Source organism: Hyposmocoma kahamanoa, unplaced genomic scaffold (genome assembly GCF_003589595.1).
Source record: "Hyposmocoma kahamanoa isolate Upper Pololo Valley unplaced genomic scaffold, ASM358959v1 62, whole genome shotgun sequence".
Lineage (NCBI taxonomy): Eukaryota > Metazoa > Arthropoda > Insecta > Lepidoptera > Cosmopterigidae > Hyposmocoma > Hyposmocoma kahamanoa.
The window spans coordinates 10,750,200-10,776,036 of record NW_020653850.1 but is presented as its reverse complement, the minus strand read 5'-3'; the positions used below and the strand labels follow the sequence as shown (position 1 = coordinate 10,776,036).

Below are 25,837 nucleotides of genomic sequence, written 5' to 3'. Positions count from 1 at the left end.
AAAAAAAAAGAAGGTGTTCATCTCAGTATTCTCGTGCGATATTGAAATAACATACGTTAAACGCTGTATTTACATTATTTTTATACCAGCATCGCTCATTGGTACGTCGATTATGGGATTATGAATTAAAAATGAATTACTGAATAATTCTAAATTTGAGGTTCTCTTGTTCAAACAACTAGAAACACAACAATGACCACGTCTATTACTTGACATTTTTTAAACACCGAGCGAATGCTTCAGTTCTTAATGAACAGTGTGTATGAAAACCCATACTAGGCAACGCGAGTGCACCGCGAAATTATGCGAAAGTGTGCATCTGTATAAGCTGCGCTGCTACGTTTCTATAGAGTTACCATTCTTGTCTTATTAATACTGTGATTGTATTGTTGGCATAAAAGTTTTCAACGCTCAATGTGACAAAAGGGTCTGTCTTTGTAAACGTCGCCAGATAATGATATCGCTTATTAACTGTCAACAACGTCAACAATCTCTGATTAGATACTTGACAGCAATACGACATAACGTGCACTCCAATGAACATAATAATAACAAGTTGTCATTCTTTCGCACGCGTTACATAGTGGAGTCATGAGCTTATTAAATACGAGTACGTTTGCATTGTATGTATGTAGTGACAAAACAATTTTGTATGTGTATATGTATTACTGTATGCCAAACGACAATACTGATCCATCTTGATTATAACCCAACTAGTTACAGATGTAAATAATTACCCTTCAGAGAAAGGCTATCAAAGGGAGTAAACTTCGCAGTCCATTAGATTAGAATACAGTGGTTTCAATCATGGGCTTACAACGATTATAATTGGAAGTATAATAAGTATTCTGACTTTGTTCGGTAAACTTTTAGCTCGTTATTTCGAAGTGAAGTTGTGCTGAAGTGGCTTAATTGATCCAACAATTTCAACCTTTAATTTTAGCAGGTATTTAAATTTAAGGTAGAACAATAATAATCTATTTTGTTGATCAGTGCTATTCCTATATGCACCGCGATAACCTTCTAAAGTCCATGTAGGTACATCAAAATGTTATACCGTTGAAGGAATTAAGACGATATTATTTCTATGATCACGTAAACGTACTGTGCACACTTGCACAGTGCACTTTGTGATTGTCTACCTATATGGGTGTGCATGGCTTCCCAGTGCAGTGCAGGGTTCCCCTGATGAGGGGCTATGAGGGTGTGCTTTATTTAGTTATTTACATTAAAATTAATACATCGCATTCAAATTTATCGCTACATATTCTGCATGACCATAGGGTATCCAGAAAAACACGTTTTCATACAAAACTGAGGACAATCTTGCTTGGGCTCGAAGCATATATATTTACTTTTTTTATGATACTAAGTGATGGTACGAACAAGTCGTGCGCCTGGTGGTAAACAACACGCCTGTCTATAACAGGTGCAGTGCCACACAGAGCTTTAAATCACAAATATCTGGAGTGCACTGCTTCTGCGCCCATCACCTTGAGACATAAGTTGACAAGTTCCTTGTGCCTGTAATTTCACCAGCACCCTTACCCTTCAAAATCGGAATGCAGTAATGCTCATATTGCGATAGAAATAGGTGAGGTGGCATTACTCCACTGGACGAATTCTTTCACAATACTGCTACTAAATTACATTTTAATATACCAGTATATAGTATATTTAACGCTTTTCCCGTTGTTGTTTGCTTGTTCTTAGGACGTTAGTTGACAGACTTTTTTGCATACAATTTTATAGCCCCGCATTAGGGAAACGTTGTGTCGCGGGTGCTCACGCGAAAATAAATGTAGGCTATATATATATTTCTCCATGCCCGGGAATCGAACCCGCAACCTCTGTGTGGCAGTGCAGCATGGTAACCGTTTGGCCATTGACGAAATTCTTCAGTTAGCAATTTGGCAGTATTGTAAAAAAATATGGCACCATATGCATATCTATTTTTCTTTTAATATTGGCGAACCGAATGGATCATAGCCTGTTATGATATGGAAAGTAAATGTCAATGAAAGTCTGACTTACTTTATGGGCAATCACGTCTCCCTGATTGTCAATATAAAATTGAGCGGTATGAATGTGACTCAATGAGATGTTTAACTTTCTTCTGAATGGCATCATTTGTAGTTCTAATTCCGTTAGCTTAAATACCAAATCTGCACGTAATTGTTCTAGGGGTTTTATGTTTGTGGCGTGCAGTCTTTGCAAGCGGGTTGCTGTAAATAAAAGTCGTTAAATTGGGATTTGAAAGACTAAGTTTTATCTTTTGTTTGTTGTAAGGCTCATTTTATACATGTTTGTTCCACGTTCAGAACTTTGTGATAAGATGTTAAAATAGTTACAATTGGAACCCAATTTAGATGAAAATCAGTTACATTATAATATCTTTTGATTGTCTCCGTGGTTGAGCGGCTTGCACACCGGTTTTCATGGTGTCGCCAACTTTGAGGTCCCGGGTTCGATCCCCGGCCGAGTCAGTGTAGTTCTATGTTTTCTCGGGTCTGGGTTTGTGGTACCGTTGTAGTTTCCGATTTCCATAACACAAGTGCTTTAGTTACTTACTTTGGGACCACAGCAACGTATGTGATGTTGTCTGATATTTATTAATTTTTATTTTATAGCGAGTGATTAGTAGATAGTCTTTATAAAAAAGGTTTTGGAATTTATTTTCAATTTTCTAATAACAAAAGGCGGTGGTAGCCCAATGGTTTGTCCTACCGCCTCTCAAACAGAATTCTAATGCGGACACGCACTGAGTTTTTCGGAATTTATGTGCGAAATTTATAATGAGCTTTTCAGTGAAGGAAAACAGCTTGAGTAAACCTGCTCACATCTGCGAAGCATTTTACGATGTGTGCGAGTTTTCAATCTCTATTGGGCCCGCGTCGGTAACACAGCCCAAACCCTCTCATGATGACAGGAGTGGGACTATACATTTAGGCTAACTATTAAACTAATAACCTGTGACCGGAATTGAACTAGTTAATTTGGCTAAAATAAAGAATAACGTGCAATTTTAAAAATTCCGGTACTTCTCGGAACTGATTATATTTGAATACGCATATTCAATGATACGCATATCATTTATTGAAATTTGAGTACATTTGCGACAAATTATTATTATACTATATACTTAATAAGTATTTGCTCCAAAATTAACTATTGTGTCAAAAAATAATAATGTAGCTGTGTGTCCATAGGTACTTACGTATTTAGATACTTTAGCCTATATTTGAAAAATAAACATAAGACAATATATTCTAAAAACAGTAAAAAAATAAATTTAATACGCATTGATGACGAAATGTTCATACTAAGAAAATGTTCATACTCTAGGTAAATTAACTTCTTCGATCTGCTAATAACAAATAGAGACTACGATTACATGGAACAAACAGATTTCGGAAACTTAACGATATGTCATAGCTCTTCATCCCTAATATCTAACTTGTGAAGTAAACACGGTTATTTACCTAGAGTTTCTAATCTTCCTGCTGTAGTAAGATCTGTGACTTGTGCTGCAATGTTTTCGAGTTGATCCACAAGAGATGGTAGGTCTTTTCCAACTATGGGGCCGTTGTAGTCCATCCTAAAATAATAAACTTCTCTTAAAAATTAGCCTTGACGGATCCTTGTGTATTGGTTACATACAATGTAGGTATGTTTAGAGACGTTACCGTGTTAGGCTCAATTTACATCACCGTGGAATGGAAGTGAAATGGTATATACATGAACATGAGCATAATGAACTATATGTCAATTGTATAACGTATAAACTGGATACGAGCCATAAAACCGGAATTGTTGTGCAACCTCGAAATTTCCGCAGCTACCGTCTCACATCCAGTTTGAAAAAATTCACTTCAATTCTGCAGCAATATAAATTGAGCCTTACTGAACTGCTTAAAATCTTTGAAGTTTTTTCTTTAATATTGAAGAAATAAAGCACAATATAATGTGGTTGGATATTATCCAGATATTTGGGATAATTGTTTCGAACATCTTGAATGGTGTAAAACGAAAAAGACAATAATTTAAAAAATAATTTTTGGTTACACAAAAGACTATGATCTCACACAGTCTCTCTGGGACCCATGTTCAGTACAACTGACGTGGTTTAAATCATACATCAGTACAAGGACATTGATATTTGTAAAACCTAAAAAGAATTAGTACAGTAAAAATGCCGTCTTGTGTCTTTAAGCATTGTAAAAGTTGTTCCCAAAAACAAAAAAAATAAGATGGAATATCTTTTCACAGGGAACCATTGTTAATTTAACAGGTTTGTAATTTATTTACCCGATATTTTTTGAGATTCACTCGGAACACAAAACCTCGACATAAACTGATATGTGTTGCCAGTTTATATCGAAATTAGTTTCCTTAATGGTAGGTAAATATGCATGGGTGATAGGAGCATCGAATAATTTATACTTTTGTATAGAAATTAAATAATGCATGCATATACACACGGAACGGTCCAATTAAAGCGATCCAAAATTGTTTTTAGGTAACTCAGATTTACCTAAATTCTTCTCAAACCATCTCTAATCGCAATAATTAGAGTACTTAAAATAACCGACCTGAAAAGTCATTCATCCCCTAGTTTGCCACTCTTATAGGTCGAATATTTTCGTCAAATTTAAAACAATACTGAGGTACACTCTTTCCAATAAAAAAAGAGTTATCAAAATCCGTTCACAAAATTATCGCTTAATATACAAACAAAAAACAAAAAACACACACCCGAATTGAGAATTTTTTAAGTCGGTTAGAAATAAATAGCACCGTCGTCATACTTACCTATATTTAGCTAAATTAACATCAGAAACGACCAACATTTGAGTCAGCAGCTTATTAAAATAAGCAGATACAGTTTTCAAAAACGCAACATCTATCAAAGAAGCAAGTCGTCCTAAATCTGTTTGTAGTTCTTGCCATTCAAAGTAGGATGTTTCTTTATTAACGTCTATAACTTTCTCAAGTTGGAACACTACGTAGGCTGGATGGTCTTTTTCGCAGTCTCTGAAATTAATGAAATTGGTAAAATTATAGGATTTGTAATAGATCCGTTTCTTGCGATGTCGAATTCATTAATGACGTTTCCATTCATGTTTGGTGCGAGAATTACCTACGGTGGAAAGGCCATACGGCACTGATCCAAATTTTGTGTACAATATAATTGGTGTCTTTTCAAAATTAAATAGACATTTTGATACCAATTCAACCAAAATTTCAGATATTTTGATTACATTGAACGCACTGATCATTTGGATTCTAAGAATACCTATGTATACATATAGTGTGTTTTTTTAATCCCATGGGGAAATTCGAAAGTATAGGAGATACAGGAAAACCTCTTAGGAACCATTAAGTCTTTTTTACAATTTTTTAGTCAAGCGTGAGTTGTCCATAAAAATGAATAAAACCGATATTTTTTATAGTGCTGATCAACTCAGTTTTGTGTAAGAATCATTTGATACGTGTAGTATAGGAAGAAAAAACAGGACAACCAGAAATCGGCCAAAAAAAAATGTTCTTCATACAAAATTAATCAAATCGATTATTTCTTTAATGTTGATTGGCTCAGTTAAAGTTATCCATTCAGTACGAAAAAGCTTTTTTTAAATTTGACAAACTTTCGGACTCCCGATTTTAAATGTAGTAATTACGACAAAACATCATAATATTATTACAGTTTTAAGGACCAGGATCCTCCTTATTGGAAACGTTTATATCTACCATTATATCTACCACAGGGTAGACACTTTTTAACTCTTTATTGATATAAGGGCTTTGATCATTATTATTATAATTTAGAAAAACAATACTTAAAAAAAACTCTTAATAGAATCTAAACGGATAAATCAAAATACTGCCTAAGCAAACATATAATCTATATACAAAATCTAATCTACTATTTGGCACATCAAATATTATAATAAGAAATAGACAGCTATGGTGATGGAGTTACTATACAATGTTGAGCGAAATGTTACCGAAACTGATTGTTGTGATTTTTTGAATATATTTTTTTGACACATTGACTATTTCGGTTTCTATTAAATCGACACCAGTAAGATTTAGTTATGAATTGGAATAGTCGAGAGCACATCAAGTTTCACATTTATACCCGTTGTTATCGTAAGCGGCATAAAATTGAATTTCAATCTTTTGTGTCAAACTTGACGTGCGCTTGACCCTGTACTAATTTACCTTAAAATATCTTTAACAGAGACATCAATAGTAATGTTTTCGATATCTCTGAATATGACGTCGAATATACCTTCCTTATCTTGTAAAAGAGGGGACGGTCTGTCCAATAGATTCGAAAGTGTAGTGTACTGAGTGTCCCATAGTGTATGGCAGACGTAAACCTGTAAAAGAAATTTACAGGCACCTACAGGTATAAATCCATTCTGATAGTACGTTTTACTTTATTCTTAGTAACTGTGCAATCTAAATCAGGCTTTCGAAGCAAATCGGTTTTGACAAATGGCCTGCTTAATTTTTAGAGCAAATCTTTTATTCTGTGATTTAGAAAAAGCATTACTTTTAGGCGTTGCTTTAAAAACAATTATATATCTATAGTGCTTCTATTTTCTCAATGTCTCTCGGCAAACTTCGTGTTTCGGGTATGGTCGGATTTTATTCACTTGCCCTTTGAATTTGGCACAGACCGGACGCTCTCAGGTGACTTGAAAGTATATAGAGTTGCTATGACATTTTTTATTTATTATACAATGGGAGAAAAACCGGTAAAGTCACTGACACGACAGATAATTTACAGCGTGTCCTTGTATTTCTTACAAGAAGCCGATACCTGCTCGAGCAGCGCGGAAATTGATTATTCCATCGATGGGGAACAAGCTAACATAGCTACATCATATGAAGAAATGCGTGCAGATACGGATTGAACTGAAATGATTAATAACCGGAAAAATATTATTTTTTATTTATATGAAAGAAGCACACATTATTTACTTTATACTTTTGTTACCTTGCTTATTGACATGGAGTAAATGTTATTGAAAATAGGGAAATAGTTTCATAGCTCTATATAGTTCACACGGAAATCAAAGTAAAACAACAATAAAGTAAGTTGTTCTTAATTCAAATTTATTATACAATTTTAAATCTAGTGATTAATGGGCAAGGAAATTAATATTCGTGTGCACTCGGAAACCCGTTGATTGCCGAGGTACATTGAGAAAATAGAAGCACTGTACCTATCTGTTGATTTGTAATTAAAGTCCTAAGAACATCATTTATCATTAGGTATATATTTGTATTAGAAACTTTTGGGTCGTACTAAATTACAATGTTCAATAAGAAAACAAAACCCTACATTAAAGAAGCATTAGTAATGTGCCAGACAACCGTACCAGTTACCTTGTCTTAAATCAGGTAATTCCCTGTAGGTAATATGAGTACCATCCAGAACACAATTAAATTTTAAGTAAGTAAGTTTCATTGGGAATCGAACCCGAAACTTCCTCATTCAACTCCAACAGTGCAACATTGGGCCACAGACGACGTCATAAAATCACTTTCAATTTTTTCACTGTTAACACCGTGTTAACACGAAAGAAGTTTATTATAATTATTAAGACATTGATATTTGACAGGAGTAATTTCACACAAAAAATAATTGAATATCAATTCAATAAAAATGTAAATGAAATAATCTCAGAATAGCCACTCTTAGTGGTGGATTTTCTTCAAAATTAAATGGGACTACTATGGAGATACCCTCTTTCCAACAAAAAAAGAATCATGAAAATCGGTTCACAAATACCGGAGTTATCGCATAACATACATACGAAAAAGGAACATAGTCGAATTGAGCACCTCCTCTTTTTTGAAGTCGGTTAAGAAGTTGTTAATTTATACGTAGCGAAGTCATAACTGTGTTACCTCGGCGTGTCCTGTGATGAGGAACGCGGCGGAAATCAGGCTCCATAAAGCCAGCGAGATGAAGCATAACCACCCCGATGATCTAGAAATATAAATAAAAGTCGTGTACTACTAATCTTATATAATAGTAGGCGAACGATTCTAACGTCTTTTTATTTCCTTGGCAGCAGTATCATACATTTAAAATTATTGTGTAATCGACATAAACACCTAAGAGCGGTTACACAAGGCGAGTTTTAGCAGCAATACAAACGCGCGTTTAACAACTTGATAGTAAATAGTTGCAGTGTTACTCAGAGCTATAAAACATAAAGATGAGACATAGATAAGTCTCATATGCCTATAATTTCACTAGCATTCTTACCCTTCAAAACCGGTACGTAGTAATTTGCTCATATTACTACTTGGCGGCAAAAATAGGTAAGGAGTTCTACTGCTGTTTAAACACTTATTTACACTTGCGATTTATAAGCGATTGACAGTCGCTTATGTTTAATCACTAAAAGCGTGCATCGCGATTGTATCAGTCCTTAAGCCGCACGTGTGTGTAAAGGTAGACGATTAGCGGCTGAATCGCTGCGGCGCGTTCATTGACTTACAAATAAATGGACGACGGGTCTAATACAAAAACCACGAAAAAAATGTCCCAAATCAACCTATTCGAAATTTAAATTGTAATGTCATCGCAGTATCGCGCTGTCGGTCGAACAAATGAAGACTAAAGCGGAGTTTGGCGCTCTGTATACGATTTTAGCGCCTTACAAGTGCAGACACTTTTTAGCGCGGACCCGACGTCCATATAATTGTAAGTCAATGGGCGCGTTGCATAAAGTCGCCCTGTGTAAACGCTCTTAAAAGGTTTTACTTTATAATAAAGAAACGACTGTGCGGAAACGTAAGTAACACAAAAATCTATTAAGTTTTTTATTGTTTTAAGGGGAACTATCTTCGAGTTCTGGCACTTACCATCATAAGAGTATTACGAAAATTGGCCTATAACAAAAAAAAAGAAAGAAAGCGCACCATTGGTATAATAAGGCCACATCTGCAAAGTTACAATTTTTCTGGAGAGAGATTTAAAAGTTCTACGACCGAAATTAGTGTGTAACTTTTTTATGCGTAGTCAATATGAGAGTTATAAAATTTCATTTACACATAAATTGTTTTATGTAGTTCGTTTTATTTTTATGACTGTCGTGTGATACGTAAAAGCACTTTCGATGTATGATATCATCACATGTAACTTATTATATCAAGAGTACAAAATAAAGAAAGTGGTATAAGTAGTTAAGGAAACTTACACTTGCAAAGTTCTTTTAGCGTGTCCTTTAGCATTACCACACCCGCACATCATGCCGAGAAGAATGAGGACCATCACGAACCCGAAACTTACAATGCTCGCTGTAATAAAAACTTTTTGTCATGTCCCTATACGTCTATGAGGGCTAACGGTTATTTCATTTTCACCTGACAAGCAATTTGCTAAATTTGTATTCCATTCATGACCCTATTTTATAAAGTGTGTTATGTCAATTTCTTTTTAAAGTTTTCACCTACTTATTTGGGCAACAAATGTGACAAATAGCATAGACAAGACAAATAAATAGGTAATTCCAAAATATTTTTAGGTTTCTAGATATGATCTGTTCCATATCTATGTATTCCGTTATTTATCCTAGAGAAACACAAAGTCTCTAACGTTTTGACAATTTTTTTTAATTTTTAATAATTTTTTATGGTGGATGAAAACACAGCTTCTTGTTAGAGACACCGTCTTTGGCTTTGTTCGTCTTCGTTTTAGGCTTTGTGACACTACAGTATCAAAATCATCAAGGACACCGTGTGTCTCTATAACGCGTTATTGGATATGATTGAAAAGAAACAATTCATAAGTATAATTAAACGTTTTTGTAGCGAAAAGTGCGAACCAAAACAATATTTTGCGTCAAAGGCTTTTGTGATTCCCACCTATAAAGTTTTATACATAACTTCTCTGTATAACAACGTGGGAGTGTGATTGATTACTCGATAAATCATGGTTTTGTTGTAAGTGAACTAGACTGGTCTTAGAGTAATGAATTGGAAAATTGTAACCTCATTACCGCTATTTTTGTTTTTCAAGCATTAGTGGATCTTTGTCAATATAGCGAACTACGCTGCACACATTGTATCTAGAAAATCGAGTAACTTACACGTATTGATAATTTTGAGATCCATAAAACTCTCAATAGTATATAATACAAAGTATTGAAAATTTTACAGTATATTTGACAAAATTCACTTGAACGTTGTTGAGGAATCACGTGCAAGAGATTCAAGTGCATAGCTGTGCATTAGTAGTGCAGAGCTCCTAGTAAAAAGAGTTTGTCCAGAGAAGTACTGACACCACACCAAAGCATAAATGTGAGCATTATTTTCAGATTACCAACAGTGCTATTCACAAAGTTAAAATATATGTATGCATGTAAACACTTTATTGCACAGTAAAACTAATTACAAATTTTAACAAAGAATTTAAAACGTTAGTGTAAAAATGCTAGCTCACCCTCTGAAGGGAATTCGAAAAAAAATTAAAACTTTATTTAAGGTAATAGCAATAGTAATGTTTACGCCTTTATAATTAAATATGGATCTGAATCTTTGAGTTGACGTTAAAAATTTGTCATTTACGAGGTTTAAAATTACCCGGTGAAATAAAAATAGCTTCGAATCCATCGTATTTAGACGAAATCCATCTTATTTAGTTCATGCAGGTTATTTCGATCAATGATATTTGAAATAAATGTTATAAATGATAACTGTGTACAAATGTTTATTTACAAAGGCAACCACTAGAGTTTTTTTTTCATTCTTAAAGGAGTTTTCCTTACAAATGAGTAATAGAGTTTAATCAATGCGACAATTTGTAGTGTAATTTGCTTATGTTAGAAATAAAGATTATTTTGAGTTTGAGTGAGTTCCGGTTTTGAAGGGCACGGTTCCTGATAAAACTATAAGGCACATGGGACTTGTTAACAATAGGTCTTATAGTGACGGGTGCAGTGGCAGTGTTTATCAGTTCATTGCGATTTATAATTTGAGTGGCACTGCAACCGACTTGTTTATCTCAGCGATTGGTATCATAAAAAAAGTGCATTGTAAAGCAAAAATTATGGGAATCAGATTCCTTATGGAAAAATTCTCACCTAACATAATAGTCCATCTCCAGAACTCATACTTCTGAACTCTCTCCAGCCCGGATTCAATCTTTCTGGCGACTGAGTGAAGTCCAGCGTTCAAATGCCTCACAATGTCTGTCAATATCCGCACGGAGTTATGGACTTGTTGTCTTTGGGTTTCTATATCACGAAGAATGTCTGTTTTAAAACAAATGTAACTTAATGACATTCTGAACATTTTCGGGTTTTCATTCCAACTAGGCTTATTAACAAATTAACAAATAAAGGTAATTTGTTGTTGTTTTTGATTCAAACATCGGACAGTGTTTGCCGAGCTTATACTTCCGATTGTGTTATAGCTACAGATGTAATATATACTTGTACTAGATAACGACTGGTACGGAGTGTACGGTAAAACCAAGATTGGTAGCACTGTACAATTATACTATACATAGGTGAATTCTGTTATGTTCAAAAATAAAAAAAACAAACATAAACAAAAAATCTATTTCGACTGGAATTGAACCAGCGTCTTTCTCATCAACGTGGCTAATTTATTTTTCGTTATTCTAAATATTAGGACAGAATACACATAATCTGTGAGTTTTTAATCACAGGCACTATAACCAATAACAATACATGTTCGTATCTTATTTCAGTCGTTTTCTTCATGACTAACGGTCGTGTTCTCAAAACATGTTCGAGACTTTATGGATTCCTTATGCGCTCCAGAACTAGTTCTGTTTTCGGCTTCTCTCAGGGCAGTTGTTATAAGAAGGAGAGTGAGGGGTCACACCATCGGCTAGATGATCTACCGCGGAGTCTCTTCCTTAACGCTCTTTACCCACCCCAACCAGTTTATCAAGGCAACAATATTATATATGACCACAATATTTCAGAACTGTCAGGTAACACAATATTGTGGAAAGTCTAGTTGTGATACTGAGCTATGATTAATTTATGGTACATTATATATGCTGTATGTTTGTTACTTCGTCATGAAATATTACATAAACGATTTTATTACCTTCTCTGACTTGCGATGTTTGAGTGGAAATAGCATTAGGTAGGGTACGGAATTCTTGCTTCGCATTAGACACTGCGCGAGTTAAATTTTCTACGCCTAAAGAACGAAGCTCCATTAGCTGTTGCTCATGTAGTATCTAGAAAAAACAGAAATCGGCATATTATATATTATATTATCCGTATTTTGTTTTAATCCACAAAATTCATCCTATTATTTCAAAAGCAATGTTTGGACTTGGAATAAATATTTCTCATTGGGTATCTAAATATTATTGTAACAAAATTTTTGTTATCAATATCTGGGTTATCAATATCATTTTCTAATTTGTTGTAACATAAAAACATGAAAAAACCATATTTCCCTGCAAAAACTTTGCTATTGAGGTCAGGTCAACGAAAAGTTGTGCGTTTTTTTTTATTTATTTTTTATAATATCAAGTGTTAGGTCTACACGCCTGTTCATAACAGCTGCAGTGCCACTCAAAGCTTTAAATAGCAAAGATTTGAGGGGCATCGCCACTGCACCCGTCACCCTGAGACATAAGTTGGTAAGCTCCATGTGCTTGCAATTTCACCCTTACCCTTCAAAACAGAAACACAGTAATGCGTACATTACTGCTTGGCGGCAGAAATAGGTAAAGTGGCAGTACTTCCCTGGATGAACTCCTTCACAAGGAACTGTACTGCTACTAAAACTGCGTACCATACAGAAAACGTACAAATTTTCTAGTTTTTCCTTATGTAGAGACAAATAGCGAGCATTATATTTAAAATCTATAATATATTTCAACCAAAATTCTACAAATTGATGACAAAGAACCTAGACATGTGGAGATTTGCGAGATTGTGTAAATACCATTGTACCATGTAGCTATGAAAATAGGCAGCTATGTAAATACCACTATGTATCCACAAAAACAATGTTTCAGGGGTATAGCTACTCTTCTCTACATACTTGCTGCTTCATTGAACTGAAACCAACACTATCAAAACCGTACTGATTCCAAAACTGTCAAATAAATATTATTCGACTAAATCAAAAGATAATCTGAAGTACGAAGGTTCATTCCCGTCATGGCTCTTTTAATTTTGTCGTGTATTACTTATTGGAGTAGACCCCCTGAAACGGAACCTGTTTAAAAATGTGTTACATCAGACCTTACATGCTTTAAGTAGAGTGTGAGTAGAAAACGAATCTATAAAAAAAAATCTATCATGGAACGATCGCCAAGTGAAACATGTCCGCAACTGTTTGTTATATACTTTATACTAACCAAATCAAACTTCAACAATAATTCCAAAGAATTTGTGTTAACAGTGTCGCAAAGTGGCGCGTCTTTCAACGTGCAGTGTTTCTTCACATTGTCTATCTGACGGCCCAAGTCTCTGATTTTGTCTGCTGTGGCTGATGCTAATGCTCCAGCTCGTATACTCATGTCACGTAGAGATGATATCTTTGAAGATAGATCGTCTGTCTCTGAAATTAAATAAACTTGTATAAGTATTTTACCGATGATCTATTGCAGTTGAGTTCGCCGCAGCGGTCATTTTGTTCGAAAGACTCTTTGTAGTCGGCTGCTGATGGCCTTGACTGCGCCACCGGAATAAAATACCTAAATAAACTAAAACTAACTAAGTAGCATGTCTGAGGGCGCCGAAGTGGGCAAGGACCTCGCCTCAGGGCTCTACTGGGGACTTCTGCCAGAAGGGCGTGCTATAGGGGAGAAGGGCTCCTGCCCTTGCGAGCGCGGCAAGTCCACGAGACGCGTATCTTTATACTAGTGAGATAGCAATACATTTGTCTCGCTCTTGCAAATAATGTAGGCACTTGATTGATTGATTGTGTATTCAACACATGTATGATACTATTCCGATTTCAACTCATCATCAGTACTTCGCTAAAAAGCACTTATACACCTAAACTACAACCGAAGAGCACCTAAACTATGTACGTATCTGAATTGCAAACGTATAATAAAAAATTTGCAGGCAAAACATTGAAGCTACATTAAAAAGACCACGTAGGTAAAAATTTGATGACAAAAACGTGTTATAAAATTTCAACAATATAATTTTGCTACGTGTATTTTATGGTACAGTTCATTCTATATAACAAAAGTAAATATTTTCGATCGAAATAACGCTCAATGGATGTAATTAATGTAAACATAAAGTATCATTGAATATAATAAACGATTCGTATAGATAACAATTTTAAATCAAATACACCGGCAGTATAATATACATTTTACATAAACATTTCAGATAAGACATTTATTGAGTACCTACCTAAATATAACCCCAGTATCAAAAGGTGTGACCATGACGCAAGGTGTAGCAAGGTGGAATGTTAGGTTCGAAAGCACATTAAAATTAATATTGTAGAACTCTACTTATCCTGGGTTAGGTTAGTAGTTTTTTATTGGCAATAAATAGTTTAAATCGGGTGTCGCTAACAGGTGCCATTGCTAATTTATTCACTTAGGCGCTTCAACTATATGTAAAACTTATACCGTTAATTAATTATGTTAGTTAATCATTGTATTTAATGTTTGTTATACTGAAGGCTTACTATACATACTATACAATGAAATGATATATTTTGTTGTAATATCACTTATCAATTATATCCCATGAATATATAAATATTATATATATTTTTTTATATTCTTGGAAAAATATATAAAATATCGATATAGCTACCAAGCGAAAATAATAATTTGTGTTATGTCAATCATTATACACACATATTTCATATTTTATAGTGTGTCCTCAAGTTAAAATGGCTAGTGATTGTTAAGATTATTCGTGTGCTTGTACTCACTATTGTTTTAAGTATGATGTTATTTATGTTTCTGTGTAAGTGAATGTATATTGTTAGGAGAAATAAATATTCTTTAACATTTAATTCGTACACATGCAAAATAGGCATCTAGAAATAGTGTTGCAGATACCAGCCCGTTACACCATCATACTGTATCATCCGAAAAGTATATTTGGAAAACTGTCAAGAAAACTGATATGTTAGGTTTACTGCGTACTATTTTATTTTTGTAAATGTCACATAAATATTTTTTTTTAATTAGGACACTTTATTATTGAGAGTGCGAATTCAGAAGAAGAATTTTGAAGAATTCAGAGGAACAAATCGAAGTAGTTATTATGTTGAAGAAATTAGTAAGTTTATTGCTTGACGTACTAAAGAAAGAAGCTACCAAAATTTACCTACCTATAATATGTGTTATAAAAATTTAAATTTTATAATCAGATTAACATACCTGAAACTATATCATTCATTGAATCAAACACCAAATCAATTCCACTCTCCGAAGCTATAGCCTGTTGAATAGGTTCTCCTAACAGCGTTTCCACATCTGAAATAGGAAATACGAAGCTATGAGCAGATTGTATTTGATAATAAAACTACGTTAAATTATTCGAAGAAAGTTTTAGAATGTTCGATTTACATGCATATATCCGATTATAGAAGCTCTTACCTTCTATAATAATTTCAAAAAATAAATGGGGAAGCGTGTTTTAAGGTATATTGATATATACAACACAATACAAGCAATGTGACTATTACTGCGTTCCGGTTTTGAAGAGATATGGTGCTGGTGAAATTACAGGCACATAAGACTTGTCAACTTATGTCTCAGGGTGACGCGCGCAGTGGCAGTGCCCCTAAGATCTTTGCGATTTAAAGCGCTGAGTAGCACTGTACGTCCCTTCACTTAGTACTTAAAAAAAAATAATGGAGAAATACTTTTGGGAAGCAATACTCTAGTTCATGTGATAGTTTATACCGTCTTACATGTCTCTGGAAAAACATGGGGAAAACTGACAAAAATATGTAATGTGACAGAGTGAAGAATACCACGGTATTCTCCATGTCCATGAACGATGTTGTTTGAAAGAGCATGTAGTGACAAAAATAGAGAACGTGTGCTAAGGTGGTTCGGGCACATGGAGTGAATGAATGAAAGTAGATTGGCGAAGGAAATTTTTTTTACGCGCACATTTTAAGCCCTCCACTACGAAACTCTGTGTCCCGGTTACCATGGACACAATCATAGACAAACTCAAATAAAGACAGAGAAACAGAAATAAATATAGGCTATACAAATATTTCTCCCGGCCTGGCCGATAGTTTCTGCCTACAATGTGAGTCTAAAAACGTGAGTATAAAAAAATATCTCTGGAGTATGACTATATTTATTCGCTCTCCTTTTTCTCCTTTTTCCCAATAACAAGTACACTTGGAATGCTTCCTGTAATCTTGGAAACTTAACGCTGTCTATGTTATTGTGCGTCCCGGAAACATGACGCTTGCCTATCGTATTAGACGGGTATTGGATATCGAATTGTACAGGATAAACTCGTTAGGAAGCTTTGTTGAAGCGACATATAAAAATCAAACAAAATCTACGAGCAAGGGTCTTATTATCGTTAAATATACGTAATATTTCTGAAAACATCCCATCACGTAATATCAGTTTCATTTTAACCGACTTCAAAAAAGTAGGAGGTTTTCAATTCGATTGTATATTTTTGTATGTACGTTACGAGATTACTCCGGCCTTGTGAACCGATTTTGATGATTCTTTTTTATTGGAAAGGTGGTACCTCAGTATTTTGTTTGTATTTTGGTCTCATTTAAATTTGAAGAACATATTCCACCTCTAAGGGCGGTAAACTAGGGGATGAATCCGGTTTCGCGCACTTTTCGGTAACCGATTTCAATAAAACTTGGTAAATAGATTAGTAGTTCCACGAATTACTAATCTATTTGCCAAGTTCTGTTCAGTCACACAGTCGGTTCTGACAACTTTATTGTTGAGTTGGTGTGCTCAATATGTGGTAGAATGTTAGAGCCAAGTGTATTTTTATTTGTATACGGGGTTATTTGAAAAATACTAACAGTCTCGCTGGACTATTAGTGCCCACCTTATCATAACTGACGTAATTGAGATTTTTAGCGTAATTGACTTATTAATATATCAGAAACCAGCGAATCGAGATCTACAATCCCCAATAAGTGTTTTTTTAATGTACACATTCATAGGTCTAGTAGCGGGCAGACGCTTATAGTAAGTAAGACCGATGACACGTGGGTTCCTTCCTCTCCCGAAGCGAAATACTTCAGGGGGCAATTTTTTATTCACACACTCATAGCCCCTCACTAGGGAAACCCTGTATCGCAGCCACACAAAAAGGAATCGAATCCGGGACCTCTGCGTGGTAGTCTAGGGTGGTAACTGTTCGGTCACGGAGGTAGTTATTATATATTATTTATCGAGTTCTTAGGTTTTCGCGATTGTTACACATAGGAAATAAACTATTTTTCCGGATTTAAATCGCGTGTGTTTGTTTTTTTCAAACAAACCGACGTTTCGGGCCCTTTACGTTTTACGTTTTACGTTTGTTTGATATACGCGATTTAAATCCGGAAAAATAGTTTCATTTCCTATATATATTATTTAGTTTTAGTTTTATTAAACGACTCCAGAAAAAGACGGTGGTTCTCATTTCGTCTGTATTTTTTTTTGTATGTGTATTACGCGATTACTCCTGTATTTGAGAAGCGATTTCGATGATTCTTTTTTTATTGGAAAAAGGTACCTCAGTATTGGTCCCATTTAAATTTAAAGAAAACATTCGATGTATAAGTTTTCGCGTACTTTCCGCTAACCGATTGCAATAAAACTTGGCAAATAGATGAAATTCCATGAACTATTGAGTTCGGTTTTTTTAATAAAAGAGTTACAATTATTGTAAAGCAAAATCGTTGTAATTGACATTTTTTTAGGTGAGAATAAAAATTAAGGTGCCGATATTTCGTAAGTTAGCGAAACGCAAATGTGTTACAGTGGTTATACACTTTCGGTGTTTTGTAAAAAAGGTAAAGCGCCACTTCGATAAATTTTTCAACAGAGCATGTTTTTAATGACTGTTTTAAAATATTTAGGCCCTGTTTTAAAATTCAGTTGGTTTGGTTTTGATTAAGTTCAAGTTTTAAAGTTGGATTTAAAACAGGATGTAAATATTTTAAAACAATCGTGAAAAACTAAAAATTGTACCCCTGAAAAATTGTCCAAAATGGCACTTTCGCCCTTTCTACAAAGCACCGGCGATATATAATGTGTGCATTGACAAAGCGTACTTTCTATTCCAACTTCATTGTGTGACGCATTTCCTATTATTTGTCTTCGGAGGCATAAATTCACAGCATACTCTCGCTTTCGAATCTAAAGTAAAAGATTCTTGGGGGTGAAGTGAGGTAAAGTAAGGTCTGTTGTGAATCAGTTCTAACGTAAACACACTCTGTAAACAGGTCTTTTAAGTATGCAGAGGTTATATACCTTTTACGTGACCAAATATCATCAGAGCCACGACGCGAATTTTCGTCTATGAGTCTTTTTGAGTTAGTCACCATGAGTACTGACTATTTTTATAAGTGCCATAACACGAATAACATGCTGTGGATATATTAAGAAGACCACTATTTTTTTTATCACACTAAGTGAAGGGACGAGCAAGTCGTGTACCTGTACATAACAGGTTGCAGTGGAGGTATACTGTCACTGCGTCGCTGTGCCTGTCACTCTGAGACATAAGTTGCCAAGTCCCATGTGCTTGTGACTTCACCAGTACCCCTAAAACACGAACGCAGTAATGCTCACATTACTGCTTGGCGGCAGAAATATTTAAGGTAACAGTACTTCTCTGGTCGATCTCTTTCACTGCTACAACACCTTATTAACGCTTTTTTTCGTTCAAACAGCGTTTTTGTACTGTGTATGTAGTAGCAGTAGAGCTCTTTGTGAAAGAGTTCGTCCAGGGAAGTACTGCCACCTTACATATTTCTACCGCCAAGCAGTAATGTGAGCATTACTGTGCTCCGGTTTTGAAGGCTACTAGTGCTTGTGAAATTACTTCCACATGGGACTTGTCAGCTTTTGTCCCAGGGTGACGGGCGCAGTGGCAGTGTCCCTAAAATCTTTGCAATTTAAAGGTCTGAGTGGCACTGCAACTATTATGGACAGGTGTGTCGCTCACCACTAGATGCACGACTTGTTCGTCCCGTCACTTAGTATTAAAAGAGTGTTCAAATTATTTATCATGAAACAAACAAAATATAGTTTTGCACTTACTTCTCAAATCATCCTTATAAGCCTGCAAGACCATATCGATAGGCGGAACAAGACTATGATGTAACTCCCTTGCAGCTGCAGCTAACCACGCAGCCACATCGGCACAGGCGCAATTTACCACGTTCCTGCTGCTGTTCGCTGCTTCATGAGCTTGCTCGTTGGTTACTGCCATCCCAGAGATTAGTATGCTGAAAATAAATGTATATTAGGAAGTCATAAGAAATAGTCGATCTCGGTATCAGGTAACTGTGAAAAAAATTCTAATTACAAATCCACTTACCAACAAACCAAAACAAAGAATAAAGCCACCACAATAACGACGCGGTCACTGCATTTCGATGTTTCAGCTTCAGGAAATAAAGCCCCAGTTTCGGTGTCATCATTACACCGGGACCCTGCTAGTAGTGACAGGATGCCAAGTACGATAAGGTATGAAGGTATCACCAGTGCCATGCAGGCGAACACTACAACGAAACCCAGGAACGTTGATTCTATTTTGATTGACTGAAAAAATATATTAAATTTTAAACAGACCAATGAAATTGTAATAGAGTACAATTTAAAAGGAGTTTATGTAATTCATTATATTATTAGATCTATTTCAATTGGTACGAGCCGTGGCTACGGCGTTGGATTTAAGCCGGAAGGAGTTTTATTTAAACATTAAGTGTCAAAGTATTGTTTTTTTATATATTTAGATATAATGGAATAAGAACACATCTGCAGAAGGACGACTTTGTAGGAGAGAATCTTTAAGAACCTGCGAAGGAAATTAGTCTATGCCTTTTATTCTTAAATAGGAGTGTAATGTAGATGTCACAAGAAAGCTATAATTTCATATACATAATTTGTTTAATTTAGTTTATATTACTCTTTATGACTTTCATGCTGTTGACGTGTGATCATATGTGGCCATATAATACACTCGCGGACACATATTTCGAGCTACCTTGCATTTTTAGTATTAAATGCCCTAAGCTTAAAAAATATGTTTCATTGATCAAAAACTATTAATGCAATTTTGAAGCTGGTTTACTAAACGTCATTTCCGTATGTCCTTCTTGAAAATTTGATTTTGTGAAACCAGGGAAAAACGAGTTTAAGGGTCGCATTCGAGAACTCTACTCAATGCTCAAGTCAGGATTGCACTGGACACACAAGCACTGGAAATACGACCCTATTGCCAGGGACTTAAGTATGATTTCTAGTGCTTTGAATCATACTCAAGTCCTGACTTGAGCATTGAGTAGAGTTCTAGAATACGACCCTAAGTGTGTCAAGTCTTGAATTCACCTTAGTCAAATGAAATTCTAGTAAAGAAATTTTGAAGAAAACAGTGGCTTATCGGAAAAAATTGTCTATTCAGTAACTTGTATTGCCTCCAAGAGCATTGACAACGGCCGCCATGCGATTTGGCAAAGAATTAATTAACGTCAATATGAAGTGCTGTGGAATGTTCTCCCATTCTTCCTCAATGGCAACTTTCAACTCCGGTAAGGTTTGCAGGGCTGGGTGGTGAGCTCGAACACGCCTCTTTAGCTCGTCCCATAAATATTGTATTGGGTTCAAATCCGGGCTTCGTGCTGGCCATTGCATGGTAGTAATACCGACGTCATGAAGGTATTCCGTGACGACTCTTGCAGTATGCGCTCTTGCGTTGTCATGCATGAGAATAAAATCTCGGCCTACAAGCCAGCATATGGCATTACATGAATTTCGAGGCACTGGCGAATGTATCTGTCGGCATTTAAAGGTGGCAGCCGCGGCCCCGTCACAACCTCAAGCGCAGTTTTGCCTTCGGTGGACACTCCTCCCCAGACTGTCCATGAACCCCCGCCACAGCTCACTTTCTCTTCAATGCAACACTGCACAAAATGCTCTCATTGTCTTCGTTCGACTTTGTTCCTTCCATCATTACCATAGACCATAATCTTAGTTTCATCAGTGAAGATTACCTGGCTCCACTGACGTGGAGTCCAATGCAAATGTTCTCGTGCAAATTACAGTCGCGCCATTCGTGAGCTCGTGTCAATTTGGGCCCGTTCGCTGGCTTATGTGGATTTGACCACGTTCCTTAAGTCTCCTTTTCACAGTAGCACTAATAGCCACTCCACGAAAGTCTCGAAGCTGTTCTTGGATCTGTACTGAAGTCTGTTGGCGATTTCGTAAGCTCGTCGTGAAGACAAATTGAACTTGCCTTTCCGTTGTCACTCGAAATCGTGGCGTTCCTTGACGGCCAACATAGCCGCCAGTCTCTAAGTACCGACGGTATAGCCTTTGCACAGCGGAACGACTTAAATGCAGTTGTGTACTTACATTGCGCTGACTAAGTTCAGACTGCAAAATTGCCACAGCTTGTGCAGCTACTTCAGACGCAGTTGTCATAATTCTTTCGAGAAATTTGGTTAAATTTAGAGGAAAAACAATGTAATAATACTCCTTTATTGTTACATAAAACAATTAAATAGAAAAATATTGAAATTATTTCGTTTTGACTTGCACCTTACGCGCCTTATTTCTTTAAAAACAATGACGAATCACAACTTTTCTCCGTTTTTCAAATTCGTAAATTCAAATTTGGAACAACAACACCGGGAGTGTATATAAAAATATTTATATATTATATTAAGTTACACAACATTAAGAATTATACTAAGTTATTACTTATATTGTAGCAGGGGTACGATTTATATGACATTTTTTTATCTTTGTACAGATTATATCGAACCAGGCTTGATAAATAAATATATCAAAAATTATTTCAAGATTAAGAATATAATTAAAAAAAACCGACTCTGAAAGTGGTGACTTATCACATTATTTGTCAAGTTTTATTGAAATCGGTTGACGGAAAGTGAATGAAAGTTGAATGGGACCACCATAGGTATCTCCTTTACCAAAATCGGTTTACAAATGTCGAAATAATGGCGTATCGTACATACACAAAAAAAACAGTCGAATTGAGAACCCCATCTTTTTTTGAATTCGTTTAAAAATACCACCAGCTTAATGATATAATAGCATACTTTGACATCTATCTTACATAACAGTACAAAAATTCATCTACACAAAAGACAAAGTACATGCTAGCATAGAATAACAACAAAATCTCTTCTCATCAAGCAATATTAATGTACTCTCAACGAATGTAAATGTATTCTATAAATCAACAAGCGTATAATCTGGAAAAAAGCCTATGTAATTAGGGAATGACCATAATACGTCTTGTGTTGAAGAAGAAAAATTATGTGCTCTTCTCTCTAAGTGGCGAACGGCTCCGTCTTAAGACCTTTAGCTAAAAAAATATAACAATACTATACTGTTATGTTATGTTATGGTAAATTTAAGAATATTAAAAAAACATGCGTAAGTGTATTGTAGTATGGTTCCAGATGACAAGTGCACTAGAAAATGAAGCTTATTATTATTTATTATTAGAAGCATGTCCTTTACTTTTAATTACTAAATTTATATAGCCTACTTTTATTTCTCTCGTGAGGTTGGATGTAACTTGTGGTTGTCTACCTATGTGTGTGTCCATGGCACCCGCGATACAAGGTTTTCCTAGCGCTGGGCTATGCTAATGTGTGAAAAAAAAGGAGATGAGCAAACGTCTCGATTTTGATAGTCAACAGCACAATCTGCTTTATACGTTGCACTGTTCATAAAACAATTTAATTGTTACAGATAAAGTCGAGAGCTTTTAGGATTAATGGGTCCAGCAATTAGCTAACTAAGATTTATTGACAGTGATATCAGTGATATAGATTCTAAATATAACAGATTACACATTTCTGTTGTATTAAGAAGACAATGAACACATTAGTTGTTCATAAGTATTATTTTGTGTCCCGGCAAAATATGTGTAGTCTTATAATATGTTGCTGGGTCGCGATTATTTTTACCTGCATTTTTTATAATATTCGTTCGAGAAGCCGTTCCCCAGAACTTGCGACTGGTTGTGACTACGTACTTAGCTTGGTGCTTTTTTGACGTGCACTTCCGCGGAAATCCGTAACCTTGTTATTTTTATTCTGGTCTATTTATATCTTTTTATATATTATATATTATTTTAATAGTGCATAAGTTCGGTGACGTTATTCAGAATCTCGTACGACGAGGAGCGGAACATGAGATCCAAGGTAGGTAGGTGGGCTTATATAGTTATAGGCGACTAGAAACATTACTATTTTACATTTTGTCCGACCATCCAAAAAACACAGTCCATTTTAAAGAATCAGCGAAACCACAGTGAATAGGTATTCTAAATTACAAGTTGTCGTTAACATTACTACTCGTGCAAATTTGAGTAGCTCCATTCAATGGTTGTGTCCAAAATGGAACATGCAATAGACATAGCGTTTCGAAGTTAGTATTCCAGAGATACATTAAATTTAGCTTACTACGGGTAAGTACCAAATCCATTTCGCTCATGAGCACACGTGTAAACACAGTTCGTGCTAAATGGAATAATCTTGAAGCTTTGAACAAGGATTGGCTTCAACAATGCATTATCGAGTTGCAGGAAGCGATCCTTTTAAAATGTCAATGCTTTCTAGACACCCTGTCCGTTACGCCACGGGATCGGCGAACACTGAAATGTTTTTCTTTGCTGAGGACAATTCATAGGAAAAACTGATGTGAGGTTTGATAATTATGTCCATTTTTGGAGGAACATTGTTATGTGTAGCAAAAGTTTGAGATGTTGAAATGACGATAAGTTTCTTTTGGAAAACAAAATTTAGATTTTAAATGAGTAAATAATTCAAATTAAAAATCGCAGCCGAAGCAAAAAACTTACCTAACTACAATTCTATACAAAATCTAGTGAAACGTTTTACTTAACGTACGTACGTTTAAAACGTTTACGTACATATGCTTAAAACGTACGTACTTTTACTTTAGCTTTAAACAAACGGGGTACTAAATTCAGGGAATTCTGTTCTACTAAAATTAAAAACCTGAACTTTTGAGAGAATAAGGAACTAAAAGAAGTAAGCGAAGGCAAACAGGCCAAATTACAATAACGTTATCTTGAATTTATTTACCTGTAGAAATGAGTAGGGAAAATTAAACTTTCCCCATACTACGTCCTGAAGAAGGCCTAAAAATTGTAGAGTTAGTTTACGAGTTAGTTCACGTTAGGTCCAGTTGATGATTTTTCACAACAAGAAATGAGAGGGTGAGGATATGAAGAGAAGTGAGAAATGAGTGAGAATAGTTGTAATAATTGTTTACAAAGTAAATGTAACTTACCAACTGGAAATTCAAATGGATATATCAAAGAAAAAAACTCGGACATGAAGCCGAAAGGATGAAATCCTTTGTCCAATTTCAGTGTCGGTATCAAATAAGTTTCTCTTTGAGGCTGTCCACTAAATTTTATTTTAGTTTTGTCCTTTGCCGCAAACCAATCTTCGGTGTAAGCCGTGTTTTCCACACTTATATTTTTATCTGTTACAAATTCCACAAAAATATCTTCCGTGTCTTCCTTGAATACTTCCCTCGTTATTGGTACTATTTGTAAAGTTGTTGAAGGAGTTGTGGGTGACAACGTCGAGAGTTTCCTTATTAGGGCGGAATCTGGTAGTGGTTGACGTCTCTCTCCAAAATTTGCATTTTTCAAGGCGTTATATTTGTCCAACCACGCTCTCATCGCTGTTGTATTATTCTCATTCGTATTTCTTTTGCTCCAAATATTAAAATTGCCTTTGTTATTATTATCTTTCACCGGCATATCGTGATGGGCTGTTTCCATGTCGTTATGAAGTTCAAACAAATTCCTTTGACTTTCCTTATAAGTTGTTTCTAAGCAGTTGTCCCAAACTAAAGGCAAAGATCGCACATTCTCACTGTAGGAATTTGCAAAGGAATTTTCCTGTTTATTTTTCGCGCTTTCATCAGAAGATATAAGTAAATCAACGTTTCCTTTGCCATCATATTTTTCATTTGAAGCTTTCTTATGTTGAAACGAGTAAATTGTGGAGATTGGTATGAAATTCCCAGCTACATCCAGCCGCTGCGAGGTGGCAACGACATTCAGATTGTTTCCGGCGGAGGCCGCGGGCGTCGCTTCCGATGTGGTCGGAATTTGTCGGATTTGCAACGCAAAAACGGCTTCAGAAGAGACTTCTGGTAAAGTATTTACGTCAATGGCGCGCAACGCAGTTATGCCTATTTGCTCGGGCTTAACTCGATTGACGAGGAATATTGCGAAGATTAGAGCAATCATTGCCATTTCTGTCGTTACATTATGTTATGTCTCAGTTCAATAACTGAACTCAACGTCAATACGCGAGGTACGGCTTGGTAGCCCCGGCGAACTGGGCCGCGCTAAGCGGGACATTGGACAGAGGATTTGTAGCACTTAGCGGTCTGCTCACCGGCGGCGACGTTGCACAATCGTATCACGTCGGCCCCGCTGTGCCTGTACTGGATTATGTCAAGAGTAGGCGTAGGAGTAGTAGTTATACTAAACAGCAAGCACGATAACCTATTTTTGCTTTAGGAAAATTGATGTCTATACTAAATACGCTACAGAACATAACATATTGGCCGGTAATTCAAATTTTA

General features: G+C 35.6%; 1 protein-coding gene across 3 annotated transcripts in view; it reads right to left on the bottom strand.

Annotated features, from left to right (window-relative positions):
• LOC113229415 (prominin-1-A) overlaps positions 1-25,602 on the bottom strand; it is a 29,481-nt gene extending 3,879 nt beyond the window's left edge. Inside the window, exons 1-14 of one of the 3 annotated variants that reach the window (XM_026462990.1) lie at positions 24,521-25,602; positions 24,313-24,368; positions 19,545-19,768; positions 19,265-19,452; positions 15,389-15,484; positions 13,385-13,587; positions 12,112-12,247; positions 11,112-11,282; positions 9,228-9,327; positions 7,927-8,008; positions 6,226-6,386; positions 4,813-5,034; positions 3,483-3,598; positions 2,035-2,225 (exon numbers count right to left, since the gene is read on the bottom strand). In XM_026462990.1, the coding sequence (XP_026318775.1) occupies positions 2,035-2,225; positions 3,483-3,598; positions 4,813-5,034; positions 6,226-6,386; positions 7,927-8,008; positions 9,228-9,327; positions 11,112-11,282; positions 12,112-12,247; positions 13,385-13,587; positions 15,389-15,484; positions 19,265-19,452; positions 19,545-19,768; positions 24,313-24,368; positions 24,521-25,502 (2,928 nt within the window). In that variant the 5' untranslated portion in view covers positions 25,503-25,602. The remainder of the gene's footprint in view (positions 1-2,034; positions 2,226-3,482; positions 3,599-4,812; positions 5,035-6,225; positions 6,387-7,926; positions 8,009-9,227; positions 9,328-11,111; positions 11,283-12,111; positions 12,248-13,384; positions 13,588-15,388; positions 15,485-19,264; positions 19,453-19,544; positions 19,769-24,312; positions 24,369-24,520) is intronic. The other 2 variants (XM_026462991.1, XM_026462993.1) reach the window with 2 other exon arrangements.
• Positions 25,603-25,837: the final 235 nt, after the last annotated feature.